Source organism: Xiphophorus couchianus, chromosome 7, assembly GCF_001444195.1.
Source record: "Xiphophorus couchianus chromosome 7, X_couchianus-1.0, whole genome shotgun sequence".
Taxonomy (NCBI): Eukaryota; Metazoa; Chordata; class Actinopteri; order Cyprinodontiformes; family Poeciliidae; genus Xiphophorus; species Xiphophorus couchianus.
Genome location: NC_040234.1, coordinates 30,161,389 through 30,177,499, shown reverse-complemented (window position 1 = coordinate 30,177,499; position 16,111 = coordinate 30,161,389). Strand labels below are relative to the sequence as shown.

The 16,111-nt window shown below is 36.1% G+C and overlaps 1 protein-coding gene across 5 annotated transcripts in view; it reads left to right on the top strand.

Annotated features, from left to right (window-relative positions):
* The window catches only part of lrp1bb (low density lipoprotein receptor-related protein 1Bb), a 311,011-nt gene that overhangs the window by 124,856 nt on the left and 170,044 nt on the right, over positions 1-16,111 (top strand). For all 5 annotated transcript variants that reach the window (XM_028023582.1, XM_028023580.1, XM_028023579.1 and 2 more), the window contains 3 exons: positions 5,380-5,499; positions 6,109-6,237; positions 15,257-15,514. In XM_028023582.1, coding sequence (XP_027879383.1) covers positions 5,380-5,499; positions 6,109-6,237; positions 15,257-15,514 — 507 coding nt within the window. The remainder of the gene's footprint in view (positions 1-5,379; positions 5,500-6,108; positions 6,238-15,256; positions 15,515-16,111) is intronic.

Sequence of the window (16,111 nt, the reverse complement as noted above, 5' to 3'; positions counted from 1 at the left end):
AATGTTGATGACAGCGATAAACCCTCTTTGACCAAGACTAAACACACTGTAGGGTACTTATGCTTGTGATCAGTTAATCATATACCAAGTGAAAATAAAGGATTTTTTTTCTGGCAGTTTGTAATTTGGTTTATAAATTGGAGTAATTTAGAGCATAATTTATGGCTCTGAGTAAGTAATTAATACTATAGTTAAGCAAGACAAGGAGTTTTCTATTTAAAATCTACACCAGTTAATGCCAGGACTTATCCCCTATAAAACATTTTTACCAGAAAACCAAAGAAACTATTGCATTCAGGTTCAGATGAAATGGGTTCCTCTGTCTTTTCAAATACCAGCCCATAATTAACCCAAATTCTTCATATCTTTGTAAGATTTAGACTAAAAATTATTTGTATTTGCCAGAGTTGTTCATGGTCAGTGTACAAAAAGAGACATTTTTAACATATATTTCCCCTGTTTTTATTTGGATTTCATTTTACTAACGATATGCTAAAAATTGCCATTCCTGATAATCAATGGAAATATCTTCATTGGTTTTACGCCTTCTAATTGCTGGTCTTCTGGATGTTTCAACTGATTTACCTTTGGTGATGAGCTTCAAGTATTTTCAGTTGATATGTCAACCTCTGCTGTTCACAAATTTATGTTGAAACTTAGAAAAATCTGTCTTTCTCATTTGTTAACGTGTAACCAGTATCTTAGGTCTATTTAGATTCTCACAGAAATGCTAACAGGTGAAAAAACTAGTTATTTTTATTAATCTTGAATGCTCTTTATTCAGCTTTGATCACACTTCCTGTTTCATTTTTTAAATTTTTTTTGTACCTGGTTTGAATTGTTAGTTTAATCAAAGAAACTGCTGCTCCTGAGGTGTTTGACTTCATTTGTAACCCAATCTCTGTGAAGCCTGTTTCTTTTGTTTTAAATACAGGTTGACTTCAATTACTCAAAATTATTCCAAAAAATTGACCAATTTAAAATAATGAATCAAGAATCAATTAGCACAGTAGGAATCCAAATGACTAAAACTTAAAATTAAAATGTGGCTTCCTATCCTGGTTGTCTATTCACCAAGTCAAAAATATTTATTTTTAGATCAATTTGAAGCTGAGTACACTTTTATCTTTTTGAAAAAAAATGAAGCCCCAGACTGCACAACCATAACCATTAGTGTTTAAAACATAATCCTGGAACTTAACAACTAATAAATCTAAGACCTTTTGAAAACTGTTTGAAGGCTTGTTTGCACGCTACTGATAGCACAGCTGGAATACCATAGCTGTAAACGTGTTTCTATTTTTACTTATGTTCAATTGAGGCAACATGCAGAGCTGTGACTCAAAATCTTCCATTATTCATGCGAATAAACAGTTCAAATAGTGGTGCTTTAATATCTACAAAAGAGGAAAAGAAAACCAGGGTACTCTTATTTGCACTGACAAAATATTCATGTAGCTTGATCAGGAATTTATTATAAATATATTTCAAAAGATTAAACAATTTCCCCTTGAAAAGTGGATTTTTCTATTGCCTTAATCAGGAATTATCTTTACACAATGCTAAAACAACTAAAGATTATTGTGTTAATTTTTAATCATTGTTGTAAAACAAATTCTTTCAAAACATAAGTTTTTCATTGGATGGTTGTGCTCTTTGAAGGTACTTATTTATTTAGAAGAGCCATGACATGATTAATGCAGCATATCCTGTATGTGCAAAGCACCAGCAGCATATCGTTTAGGAATATTTTTCTCAACATTCTCTTTCAAGTACATCAAGCTTCAGGTATTTTCGACTAAAAACATCTTTTCACCACAGGAGCAGAGGAGACATATTAATACATAAATGTCAAAGCAGCCTCTCCAGCCATTGTAGTTGAAAGGTTACTGGGCATTTACATTTTAGTTTTTCGGTGCTTTCTTACTCCCTGTCATACAGAAGACACATTTGTACCAGAAATGAAAGCTCTGTCATTTCACATACAACTCTTTGTCCATCAAAACTTCTTTGACAGCACAGCAGACAAAGTACACAGAGCTTTCCTCCCTGCTGTTCCTTCCAAGCCATCTTAAAAGCAGTTCACTCTGAGACTGATATTGTTTCACAACAGTTACCTCCAGATTCATTCGGCTACGTGGAGAAGAAAGACTTTGTAGCACCAATAGCACAATCTCACACTCAGTAATAAGGAAAAAAATCAGACCTTTAATTTGTGTACATTTGATTTAGATAGGCCATAAATTGTTTTCCACAATATTACTGGTGTCTGAATTATTGTTACCAATAAAAATACATGTAACTGAAGCATTGCTTTGCATTTCTACTTAATTTTTTAAAGTCAGGAAACTTTTAATTACCAATTCTTTACTTCAGTAATGAATTAGTATCTATCCTTGCTACATCGACATATTTTTGCCAAATTAAAGTAAGTCTTTTGTCATCTAGACACTGTCAGTATGTGAGGTCTTTTAGCTTGATATGCTATTATGGCTTTGAATTGAAATTTTTCTTATTAAGAAAAAAAGGTCTTGAGTTGTTGCCTTGTGCTGGCAGCGTTGACTAAAGAGAATGTCCTACAACAGGATTGAAGAAGCTTGTACCATTTGCTATTTTTCTGGCAGAAGTTTGGATTTTACTGACTAGAAAAATGACAAGACATCACTTGTCACTGATTGTAAAGCACTGAACTTTGATTAACATTTTAAAATACTTTGACTGATCCAACCTAAACTTACGGTAATTGTTCCACACTGAACAGTGTTTTGCTTTGTTAGTTTTATATTTAATAAACCTACGAAGAAAAAAAAAACTCAAATGGAGGTTTTGCTGGGTTTTTTTTCAGTTAATTGTAGGCAATTAGAACACATTAGAATTTGACAAATATACACATCACAAGCCATGGATAAGTCCAAAGGTCTGCAATATGAGGCATGTTTTCTTGACTCTAACAACTTTAGTCAACATGATACAGATAAAGAATTGTTTTTTAATGTAAATATAATAAGTAAACTAAATATGTTAGCAAATGTAACATGTTTGGTTATGTTTTTATCAATTATAAACACAGCAAAACAAGATGACTCTACAGGTACAAGGAATATTTTTGTCATTAGTCCACAAACTCTTCTTCTTTTCCACCTATATTTTATATTCAAGAATATGATTAAATTATCTTTTTCTAAAATTTATATCTTTGTTTGAAATAATAGAATTTTTCATTCTACCATAAAAGCAATTGCATGGTTTTTTGGGACCTGAGAAAAAATATACTTTTTAACAGCAAGGTCAAAAACACCTTTGGATTGAAACGTTTGCTGACCCTGAACCATTCAAACCTGGATGGGATTATTCAGCAGTTATTACCTATTCTTTGAAACATAGTTTGGCATTTATAAAACTTTTACTCTATTGGTGAATAGGAACAATTTCTAGTTTTTTTTTTCTTCTCACAATATTGTCAAAATCTCCTAGTCTCATCCTTGTGCACTTTAGTGAGTCTTGCTCCATGTTTTAAGATGGCTTTAATTTTAAAACCATAATTTGAACTGAACTAACTACCATGCACACCAAGTATTTAAGTGAGGTAGACAAATCTCTAAAACCCACTTGGAGAGAACAGAGTCTCCATAGCAACCAATTATTTCAATGTTTTCATACACATCTTTACCATGGGATGCTCGTAATTGTAAAGGTGCTGCAGTGTTCACTTGATTATTCATCTGTTCACAGTATTCTTATGTTTTCTTGCAAATTAACTATATATCTAACTAATTGAATAAGTTTGACCCTTCTAGGCTGCCATCGGGTATAAGGAATGTTGCACTGTTGACAGGCCACCATTTCATTAGAGATTATTAAACTGGTTTTAATATTTGCAAGTCTTCAAATTGGTTTCTATATGTACTTACTGGGAATTTATAGGCTTACTCCAAACAAAACATCATTCATCTTCATGCAGTAGTTAGTCAAGACTTATTGTAGCCTATAATGAAAACAGTGACAATTAATTGCTAGCGGCACACAATTCAACTGCTAAGTATAAAATTGAAAGAAAAAAATCCACTGTATAATAATGACTAAGCTTGTGATTGCCTTTTTCTTGTATCACTTTGAGTGTAACTGCACCCTGTCACGAAATACTTTGATCTACCGCTGTGACATTTCATTAATTTCTTTAGATAGAGCAACCGGAAAGATCACGGAAAAATTGATATGCAGCTGTCTCCACTGAGCTGGATGATGACATTAATGAAAGTTCAGCCGCCTTTGTGCTGTTAAAGCATTGTTTTGAGACTAATTTGTTCTTTTGTTCCACTTATTGATTTGTTCTGCGACATATTCTTCATTCCACAATTAGATGTTCTTGTGTTTGCAGAGCAAATTACAGTATTCTGAAAGTACACCTAAAATGAAATGTTGGCAATGGAGCCTTACTCCGTCATTCAGTCTGTCAGATGAAGATTTGACAATGCAATGTTAGTAAAAAAGTTTTAATTGTGCTGCTTAGATGGCCTAGACAGCTGACTGACATATTAATATAAGTTATGAAGCCTGCACTTTGGGATTATTGAAACTTTTTTCCACTGACAGTACTGTTGAACATTTAATGGGGATGACATTTCTTTCCGTTGTTATGCATTTTCTAACTGTATCGATTCCATACTTGACATTTGCATGAAAAATATTAATACGCTGCAATTTAATTTTCATGTAGTTACGGAGCCATTTTGACAAATCAGACTATCACTGGTTGAAGAGTGGCTGAACATAAGAAATATAACAGTTAAACCAGTTGCAGACCATGTCCCAGATATATCGGTGTAGTGGCCAATTAACCACTGATTCCAGGTTAAGGCCACAGCTTCTGATTTAGCCCAAAACATGGGTTTTGCTGCACAATTTTCTTCTTGCAAAGGTTATTGTCATGGCTTCTGGCTCTTTTCTACCCTGCCTTTGCCCTCTTCTTATTTCTCTAACATGGTTGAATACAGCAACCAGATTACTTATGTTTTATGTCTTACTCTCTTTGCATATTGTTTCAGTTACTGTCTGTGAGCAGGTTTCCATATGATTGTGGTGACAAACACCTTACCACAGATTTTTTGTATAAAGAAAGAAACTTTTTTGTGTAATTTTGTCTAAATAACCAAATTTTTGGTTTTAATGGCTTTAGGCCATAACCTTCAAAATTAACAGAAATAAACAGAATGTATCTTTTACTTACTCTTTTTTAAATAAATGAACTTATGATGGTGAGCTTGGCTTTTTTTCTGTGCTAAATGAGACTGAAGTATTTAAGAGCGAAAGAGGGAAACCAGGCATATTTTTGTAAACTAGAAAAGTAATTTTCCTAACTCTACCTCTTTTCAATTGTAGAGCTTCTGTCAGCCTGCCACGAGCTCCGGTGCCGATATGGCTGTGTCATGACAAGAAACGGCACCTTCTGTTTCTGTGCCGACGGCTTTGAGGTCGGTGAGGATGGAACGAGCTGCAGAGGTAAGAATCTGTATAGCCGATATTATCCTTCACACCATGGAGCCCTCCCCATTAAACCCAGAACCCAACCATTCCCCAAATCCAATCTGCCAACAACATTCCTTCCCTTTTCCCTTATCCAGATTTCTTTCATATGAATAAGTAGGAGTTGCAGAGTATGTGAGAGCCAACTGTCTGCAGGGAGAGCCTCTTGCACGCAACGTTTCCACGTCAAAGAACATACACTTTCATGTACATATTGTTTATACAGCATGCATCTTATCTATGCATTTCTCTCTCTCTCTTTAAATGATCTTCACATATGTCAGAGGCTACACGAAGAGGCGACTTTGCACATAACTCATGCTGAATATATAAATTATAGTGGCATAATTATGCTGGTGGAGGAAGTGTATCAAAGTAGCTGAACTTCCTGAATTTGATCCAGTTGGAAAAGTACTAAAGAGTAGTTCAATGGCTATTACGATTCCAAAGATGGTTTATTGGTAACAGAAGTAATTATACCTGAGGTGTCAGACTGAAGCCACATTAGCATTACTTTATGTATTTGGGTCATGTTTGAGAACACCTAATTTGTTACAAATAACTCTCTTCCCTTTTTTTCGTAAGATCATGATGAATGTGCCATGTATGGTGCATGCAGCCAAACCTGCATGAACACCTACGGGTCATACAGATGCAGCTGCACAGAAGGATACATCCTGCAGCCTGACAGAATATCTTGCAGAGCCAAACAAGGTGAGCAGCACACTTGCATACATGAGACAATGTAATCTGCATAGCACATATGTTTCACTTCTATTAATAAACAGGCTGGAATTCCAGCTTATCAAGGCTTCGATCTGTACGAGAAACGGTGGGGCAAGATGAATGTGGTTTAGCTTTGACCACATCCATCACCCGCATGGGAACGAGTAGATCTGTTGAGGCTGGTGTAATGATAAAATTAATGAGCACAAGAGTTTTAAGAGGGTGCCATCTGCATTATTTGTTCGGAGACAATAACTGATTTATGCTAATAGCTGTTGGCGGCTCAGCAGTGAATGTGTCCCCACAAGTAAAGCAACCTGCTAATTGTTGAAATTAGGTACTCAAGAAGGATGCTGTGTTCAGGTAATCTGTCACCTGCAAGTTAATCAGCCCAACTAATTTGGTCGTACAGTTTTACATCTTGCATCCAGCTTTCTTTTTCTTTTTTTTTCCATTGTTAAGGTGCACACATAGGTTGGAAATAGCTGGAGGCCAGAAACACCTTGTTGGGCATAACATGACTGTTATGGCTTTTAATCACAGTGATTTGTGTCCTATGAGGAATAAACTGAATATGATTACCCATAAACTTAACTGAACCCAATGCTCGCATGCATTAATATTAATTTAGCAGAGAGTGATAGTGGTGGGAGCATAACTACAGGGTTACCATTTGCTGCAAAAGCTCATGAATATATATATCTGTGATAGAGCTGTGAGAGGCCAAAAGATGAGGGGCAGCAGGGTATGAAGACCACATTTGTGTGCTGAAAATACAGCTGAAGTTAAAACTCCATAACACATTCTTCTTTCAGTAATTTAATCTTGATCCACCCATTAGATTCAGACTAACATGGAGGTTGTTAGGGGTTTTTTTTTCTCGCATAAATCTGATATTTTTCATCCAGATTGAAGGCGTTGTAAATCTAAGATTCATTCAGTTTCAGGTTGTAAACCCTTTTTCAATAGACACTAAATATATTTATTTGCAAGCCTCTTGTCAAGGCCCAAACAGATCCCTGAAAAACATCAGCCTGGCTGCACTCAGCCAATTTAATTTCAGCAAAATAACTTTGGGGGAGGAGGAGGGGGGGAAACTTTTGTCAATATTTTCCTATCTTCACCATTCCTATCTGATTTCTTTGTGCTGAAGGCATTATACCCATCAAAGTAACACATAGCATGATGTCAACATAAGCCATGCCACAACCTATTTCATTGCATTACAAACATGAATTTCAATCTATTTTCAATAAACAATTATCTGCAGAATTTAAAGTTTAAGCAAAAAAGACATGTTTGTTTTTTTTTACAAATAAAATTCTGAAATGTGTGGTGTGCCAATATATTCAATCCCTTACAAGGATACCTAAGCGAATTAAAAGTCATCCAATTGGAGATATATGTTATCCAATTAGTTAATAGAGTTCACCTGTGCGTAATTGATCTTGGTATACTGAAAATCATTTCTTCAGTTCAGGCCGAAAAAGTTTGTTAATAAATATTACTGAAGAAACAATTAAGTTTAAGAAACATACCAGATGGATTATATACGAAGCTCTGGCAAAGTTTAAAGCTGCTTTAGGACATAAAACACCTCAAGCTGGGGGTAGTGCTGAAAAGGCTGGCGGGGCTGAAAAAAATCCACAGCTTAGTATTTCATAGCTACTTGTCTTTCACTCCAAAAATTGTAGTTTTCCACAGGTCATTGTGTGGACTAACATGTTCAAGAAGGTGCTCTGATTGGATGAGACCACATACAAAACTCTAAAACTCCATGTGTGAGAAAACCAAGAGGATGCCAGCTTGAGTGCAACATCCAAACTGTGAAATAGTGTTGTGGCAGCATCATGCTAAGGAGCCCATGTAGTTGATTTGATGAGAGGAATACAATGGAGTTTAAAACCATGGGATCTTGAAAAAAAAACAAGCTGTTAGCAGCTGCAAAAGACTTGAGATGGGGCAAAAATGTATCTTCCAAAACAAAGACAACTGCAAGCGTACCACCAGAGCCACCATGAATGGCCTTCTCAAATATTAGACTTAAACCTAAATGGGAACCTACAACAAGACTTGAAAAGTGATGTTTACATGCATATGCTTTCCATGCAACTTGACTGAGCTACTTTGCAGAAAATAAGAGAAAAATCCAGTCTTTAGATATGCAAAAATTGCAGCAACATACCCAAAAGTACTGCAGCTACAACTCACAGCTATAATTGTAGTGAAAGGTGGTTCTTCAGATGCACACCATCTTTTCAAATACTTATTTATGAAAAATATTGAAAACCATGTCATTTTCAACCTCCTTCATAATTCAGCACTACTTTGTGTTGGCGTCTCACATAAAACCACAATAAGTATGTTAGAGTTCATTACTGTAATGCAGCAAAATGTGAAAGCATTCAATAAATGCAAATCCCTTTTGCAATGTACTGCACAATTCTCAATATTCACTGGAATAAGGTAGTATGGAATGTCACTACATCACCGCTGTTGATTAGTTTGAATAGTTCATAATTTATTTAATATAGTTTATTTTTGACAGAATAAAAACTCTACAACAATGCACACCTAATGGTGGATATAAACAGATCTCCATGAAAACGTCTGAGTACCCCTTCTGAGTCATGCACTAGTAGTTATGTGACCCGACATTCTGATTTATTGCGTGCATTAGGAGAGCAGCCCTTGACTTGAACTTGTGTGGGAGATTGGGATAAATAGGGTCCCTTTTAAAAGGGCGAACCTGATGTCAGAGAATGTGCACGGTCAATTAAACCCATAAAAGCAGCTTATTTCCGTTTTTACCACTATGGCCGAAGGGAGGTTAGAAAAAAGTCCACCAATTCCCACCTCAGTTGTTACTTGTGGTTCCAGAATTTTATTTGTTTAGCTTATTGCATTTAAGAATATTTTCAGGATTTGGCTAGCAATTTTTCTGCAGGATAAGTGGTTGATTAAATACTAAATTTACTTTGTAGGACTGAAAATATTTTTGGCTTTTTACATAGCAATATTTATTTATTGTTTTGCTTACAAATCTGGTCTGTTTTTTTTACAAGCATCAGTAATTTTTTGCACAAAAAACACATGCTGGTTTTCAAATGATGGACATCCAGCAGTCCATGTTGGAAAGTAAATCATAAACGCAGGAACTGAATGAATCAGCAAGCAGTTCTCTATGGTAAAAACTGAAAAATGAATGAATGGCTATACCGACTGAGTCTGAATTGTTCATATAGCCTGATAATAAATTACTGCAATTATATGATGTGTGCTGAAATGATCATGAACAGCCAAATGCACAGACATCCTTTGTTCATATTCAAAAAAGTTCATGGATATATGAATATAATCATAGATATAGTATGTCTGTGTCCCTTTGCATGTTTAATCTTTTTTATTGCTTTTACAAAATAATCATAATCAACAAGCTTTCTTTTTGACAAACAAAATTTACAAAAAAAAGAAAGCTTATGTCAAAGTGAAAACAGATTTCTTCAAAATAATGACAAATAAAAATTTGCAAGATAAAATAGGTGATTGCATAAATATTCACCCCCTTCAAGTCAGTATTTAGGAAATGAACCTTTGGCTGCCATCACAGTATGGAGTCTGTGTGGATGAGTCTTAATCAGGATTGCACATATGCGCTGCAATTTTACTCTACTCTAACTTGCTGAACTGTTCAAGCTCTGTCAGATCGCCTGGGAAACGGCTATGAACAGCTCTTTTCTAGTCCAGCCACAAATTCTCTGTGGGGTTGATGACTGGGCTTTGACTGGTCCACTTCAGGACATACATCTTGTTGTTTTCAAATCACTTCTGTGTAGCTTAAGCTGGATGCTTCTGGTGATTGTCTTGCTAGAAAAGAAATGTTCTCCAAAGCTGCAGTTCTCTTGCAGATGGAAACAAATTATTCTCCAGGATTTCCCTACATTTTGCTGCAATTATTTTACATTCTACATTTACAAACCTGCAGCAAGGGCAGCAGGATCCACAGCATGATCTTCCTGTTGTCATTCTTCACAGTGGAGTCTGTGAATTTGTGGTTATTTGCAGTGTTTGGTGTCCACCAAACATATAGTTCTAGTCTGATGGCCAAAACCACCAATGAACTTTCTTCCACTTGACCATGAAGTCTCCCACATGCCTTTGGCAAACTCCAGTGAAACGCTCATATGAGTTTTCTTAAACCCTGGCTTTCTCATTGCTACTGTCCCATAAAGCTTTGACTGGCGAAGAATCCAGACAACAATTGTGTGCTGAGCCTCTCCAATCTCAGCTACTGAAGCTTGTGACACCTTCATTGTAGTCATACGCCCTTCTTGCACGGTCACTCAGTATGCAAGACCAACGTGATGTAGGCAGATTTACACATGTGACATATACCTTCTATTTGTTGATGATGGATTAGGATATATTGAGCACCTTAAAGATTTTTTTTATATCCATCCTATGACCTATACTCTTCAGTAACCTTTCCTGTGATTTGCTTGAAGTGTTCTTTTGTCTTTGTGCTGTAATACTAGCCAGGAATACTGATTACCTAGTGACTGGACCTTCCAGACACAGGTGTCTTTATACTACAATTACTTGAGACACTGTCATGCCACACAGCTTATTTCCATTCCACTTATTGTGAGACTACTAGCACCAGTTGGTTGTTGAATTAGGCCAGTCACTTTAAAGGTGATGACTATTTATAGAATTACTTATGTGAAGAAATGAGTTTCCAGTTTGATATTAAAGTTTTTTTTGTAATTCTTTTGTTTGTCAAACAAGCCTAATTTTTTTAATCAATTTTAAAATAGGTGAACACTTTTTATAGGCACTGTATTCATTGAAGTTGTACTGTACCATGTTTATTCATTAATTTGAGAAACTGACCTCTAAAATTCATTAATTCTGATTGCTTTTTTTGGCATGAATTTCAGTGTTATGACACCATTACAGAATGACAAGGCCCAATTAGTCACTCATGAACCTACAAATGATGCTCTGTGAATTTGCTCATTGATTGGTTAAGGAATTAAATCAAAATGTTGTTGTTGTGTTATCCACTACCAAATTTTTTTTATAGGTTCAGTTTGAAAACATGGATTTTACGAGCTTTCTAAAATAAGTTGTCAATAACCATTCAAGCAAAACACTCCAAAGGTGGAAAAAAGACAGTGTTCATCAATGTATATTATTGCAACCTGCATCTGCATCTATCTTTTTATAATGTGTTCATAGTTGACATTGCTCTATAAAGAAACACTGACACTTCTTGGAGAAAAAAAAACAACAACAAAACATCCTAATTCATGTTACTTTAAAATTTAAGCAATGATCCCGAGTATGTCAAAGTGTCTGAAATTTTACATCCATTCCGTAATTGCAATAGTGGGACTATTTTCTTATTTTTTTCTGCAAACATTTTGGATTTAACATTAAAAGATGAGACAAGAAATCAAAATTTTAGAGTACATTTCCATGCATTTATATCTAGATTTTATGCACAACTTAGAGGATAGCATTATTTGTTGTAGAGCACCACTATCTTTGGGTCAAAGTATTGGGACATGTTGCTGAATTTTACTACTTTTTTTTTTTTTTTTACAGCTGTGTCCTTTTACTCTAATTATTTAAACCATGAACAGCACTAAATGTATTCTCTGTTTGGTTTTGCCTGTGTGTACAAAATTTCCAGATACATAAAAACCAGAGAGCCGTTTATGGGTATAAAACAAGCAGCTGTGAAGCTCAGAAAAGATGGAAAAATCAATAAGAGCCGTTGCACAAACATTGGCCAGTTAAATCATTTGGAATGTCCTCAAGAAAAAAGAAACCATAGAGGTGCAAAGTAACAGACGTTAAACAGGTATACCAAGGATACCATCGGTAGTTGGCAACAGAAATACTGTAAGATCTTTAAAGAAAAAACACACAAAAACTTTTGATGGCATACGGACACTCCTCCAAACAGCAGGACTAAAGGAATCACAATCCGCTGTTTGCAAAGAACTTCATGGATTCACCAGAAGACAAACTATTAGCAAAAAGAATCTATCTACAGACTGAAATTTGCTGAATGGTAAAGCAATGTCTAACATGTCTAATGTCTAATTGCTGAATGTCTTAAAAAACATTGAAGCACACTTTTTAGACCAATTAGACAAAAATGTATCTTTACAAAAATGATGGAAAGGTTAAAGCCTGGAGAAAGAAATTATCCTAATATTCAAGCTCATCAGTGAAACAGTAGATGTTATAGATTGTATATTGGACTTGCATGGCTTCTGAGACTGGCTTATTGATCTTTATTGACGACTTTACAACAAAATGACAGATGCAACTTAGCTGTTTGGAAGATCTGTCTAGCTCCACCTATCCAATTCTTTTTTTTCTTTTTGACTGAAAATGTTCTGGTTAAGCTTCAAATAAAGGCTCATTTTCTGAGCTGTGTTTTAGATCCAGATACAGTATCTGCCAATAAATGCAGATATTTTGATCTGATGTGCTATATATCTCATCTTTTATTCCCATAATATTTGCAGTCAACAGCAATGCTTCAAAATCTTTGGAGGTCAGTTGCGCCATATAGGGGGAAACGTTAGGACAATGGACCTTACCAGAGGGGCCGCGTTTCATTGGCTGATGCCCATTCTACCTGGTCACGTGCGTGGCCGTTTCACAAACACACTCTTCCCGTTAGCTAAGTACAGCATAATGGCAGCACTGATAAAACTTCTACATCTTGAAGCCTGTCTGCTACACAGTCTTACCTTACCTAAACAGATCAATATGCAATGTGTACTGTATCTGACATACACTGAAGATTTTATTTTAGCAGAAAAGGCTTTGGACTAAACTGTTACTCATGTTAGCCACTCTAGCACCAAGTACAGCTAGTCAATCAACCATTGCTGTGTTCAGGGAAGCGCTGATTAATAATCGAGAAATAAATATCAAGCCTGTTATGTTTTTAACTAATCTTTGCTCGTCTTGCGGGGCCAGGCGGTTGCCACGGTAACAGGTGTGCTTAAACTACAAAGAGAGAGAAAGAGTAAAAAGGTACTAGTGGTTTTGAGTTGATCACCTGTTCAGGTTATTTTACCTTTGTTTACCTTTGCTGTGGCGCATTACAGCCGCTGTAGTTTCTAAACGTTGGACTAATTACCTCGTTCGTTTGTGATTATACGTTATTCACAACAAACATCAAATAGAACAAATATATTTCATACACAACAAATGGCTTCTACCGTGGTAATTATGTGAAATTGAATTAATTATATCCCAGCTTCAGAAGATTTGTCTTTACCTTTACAGAGCTCTTTGGTTCCTCCTATCAGTCTGTAGCTTCTCATATTGAGGTAATCAAACCAAATTTCAGATCTACCATAACTGACTGACACCTGCTGGCCTCAGGTTTGCAACCAGCTTGTGACTGAGAAACCAGTAACCTCCTCCCAGATGATGACATGAACTTGTTAGTTCCTCTGTCCATTGTAGTAGCTGATATATTGTGAAAATCCGGTAGAAATGATGCACTAATCGAGTCATGTTTACATGGAAACAACGCGCTAGGAGGGTTTGCTTGTGAGACTTGCGGTCACGTGGGTCGGTTGTGGGCGGAGCTTGGTAAGGTCCATTCCAAGGGCCCCCGGCCGACAGGAGGCTGCCCCAAAAATGCATAAAAAGAAAAAAAGAATAAATTGTTTTATTCTATTATATTGATTTATTTTATCAATAAATTGTAATTTATTGATAATGTCAATAAATTATTAATATAACATTTTAAACTTGTTTACACCTCCCTGTATCTTCATGAAATGGTTTGTTCCTGCTTAGTGCACTTGACGGTGACGGTGTTCAGCAGCAGTACAAGACAAGAACTGCCGTACCTTAGTATACCGCCAAATAGTCAAGTTTTAAGAAAAATAGCGGGATTGAGAGAAATAGAAGACAGGCAAAAGAGTGTTAATTTGTAACCCAGTTTTTCTCCAAGAGAGGCAGGTAGACTGTGTGAGATTATCAACCATTTAGCATAGTTAGCTTAGGTAGATACCACTGTTTGCCTCCATTTCACCACATTTAATCAGCTAAGGAAAATAATTACCAAGATAGTCATATATGTAACTTGTCCCTGTAGCTTTTACCACACTTAACAACAGATGAGTCAGTCTGCAGCAGCTCTAGCCCCCATACCAACAGAACCCCTTCCCCCGTCCCAGTGGAAAAGGTGAGTTCCATGTGTTCAACGACGAGTTAGTTAGCATTATTCCAGGGAATCTGTGAATTTCTCTTGTCTCTTTGCTCTTTTTACAATTACACAGCAAAAGCAATGTATATATTACTGACAGAAATTGAAACAATCTTTATAAAATGATAAAAAATAGCCTCCTATCTGTACTGGAGGCTGGGCAGTTTAAACTGTCTACTTTAGTTTGCATTTAAGTTACATATCTCTTGCCACTTTGCCTCCTGACCTGTCCCTTCTTCTCCTAAGTGAAATTAAAACTGCAGTATGTAACTTTTATATAAAAAAATCTTTTTTATATACCGGTACTTAAAACTGTCACTATGTCATGACAGTATGGTATGAGAGGTAATCTGGGAAAAAACATTTAATCTGCCTTCTCCCAGTACGATCTAAAAAAAATAAATAAATAAATATTTGAGGCAGGAGGTGAGTCTTAGTGCTGTCAATCACTATCATGTGCTGCTCATCCTCCTTTCCCTTTACCTCTTGCTCTGTGCTATGCCATAGCTAGCATAGCCTGTTGTTAATGCGCATTCTAGTTAGCATAGCCACCAATGACAGCAGATAAATGGTCTATTGATGATCATTTTAAGATACCAATCTTAAGCCTGTCAAAGTCCACTACATGGTGGAAACATAACCAGACATCAATATGATGGTTTGAAAGAAAAAGAACAGCTTGCCTCCTGATGCTGAGCTTCTGAGTGAAATAAATAAACTATTTTCCTTCTTTTATTTTTTCTCCATATATTTTAGATCCTGGTGACAGCCATCCAGTGCTTCTTATTGGTAGCTCAAATCGTATTGTCATCACCCATCTAAATGGAACGGGTCTTCAGCCCCTGAGGTCCCTAAGTGTAAATGGAACACTGGCATTGGATTTCCAGCACACACAGGAAAGGGTATGCTGGGCCCTGTCTACAGAGTCCTCTGGGCAACTCCGCTGCGCCGCAACAAGGAATCTACGTGGATTCACACGGGAACAAGAAATAAGAACACAACGGAGTATACAACGTATGTTTTTTTTTCTTCCCAGATCTCGGTTCTTACTGTTACATAGTCCTTTCTTGCTTCTACTCTAGTGATGGATTTAACTCATTTACATAAAGAAAAAGAAAAAATGGCATGTCTTTCAGCTTTGGTACTTATTAAAAAATGCTTCTTCACACATCGGCTGAACATTATTTTGCTCTGGCTGGCTCTCTCTTCTCCACGCTCTTAGCTGCAAGGCGCCTCTAGCTCCTCATTATCTGTGCAGTTTAAGACAGGTTAGCCTCAGCAATTTTGGGATTCACCTTTATCCTATAGCTGTCACTCTGCCTGCAGGCATCAAAAGCATTGCTGCTTCTGAATTCCTTTTCCACAATAGTTCATTGGAAGCATAAATCACCAACATTTGATTTAGCGTTCATGAATGCAGCTCATCTTATTTTCACAGAGACAGTTATATCTCAAGTTACAAAGCATGTACATCAAATGTGCTTAGGTATACACAAAAATGACAAAATAATTTCAGAAAGTAAGAATTGTCTGTAGCCATGGTAAAATTCAAAGTATGCCAGTTTTACACATCAAACCTAGTATTCATAACATTGAATACTGTCACTTCTG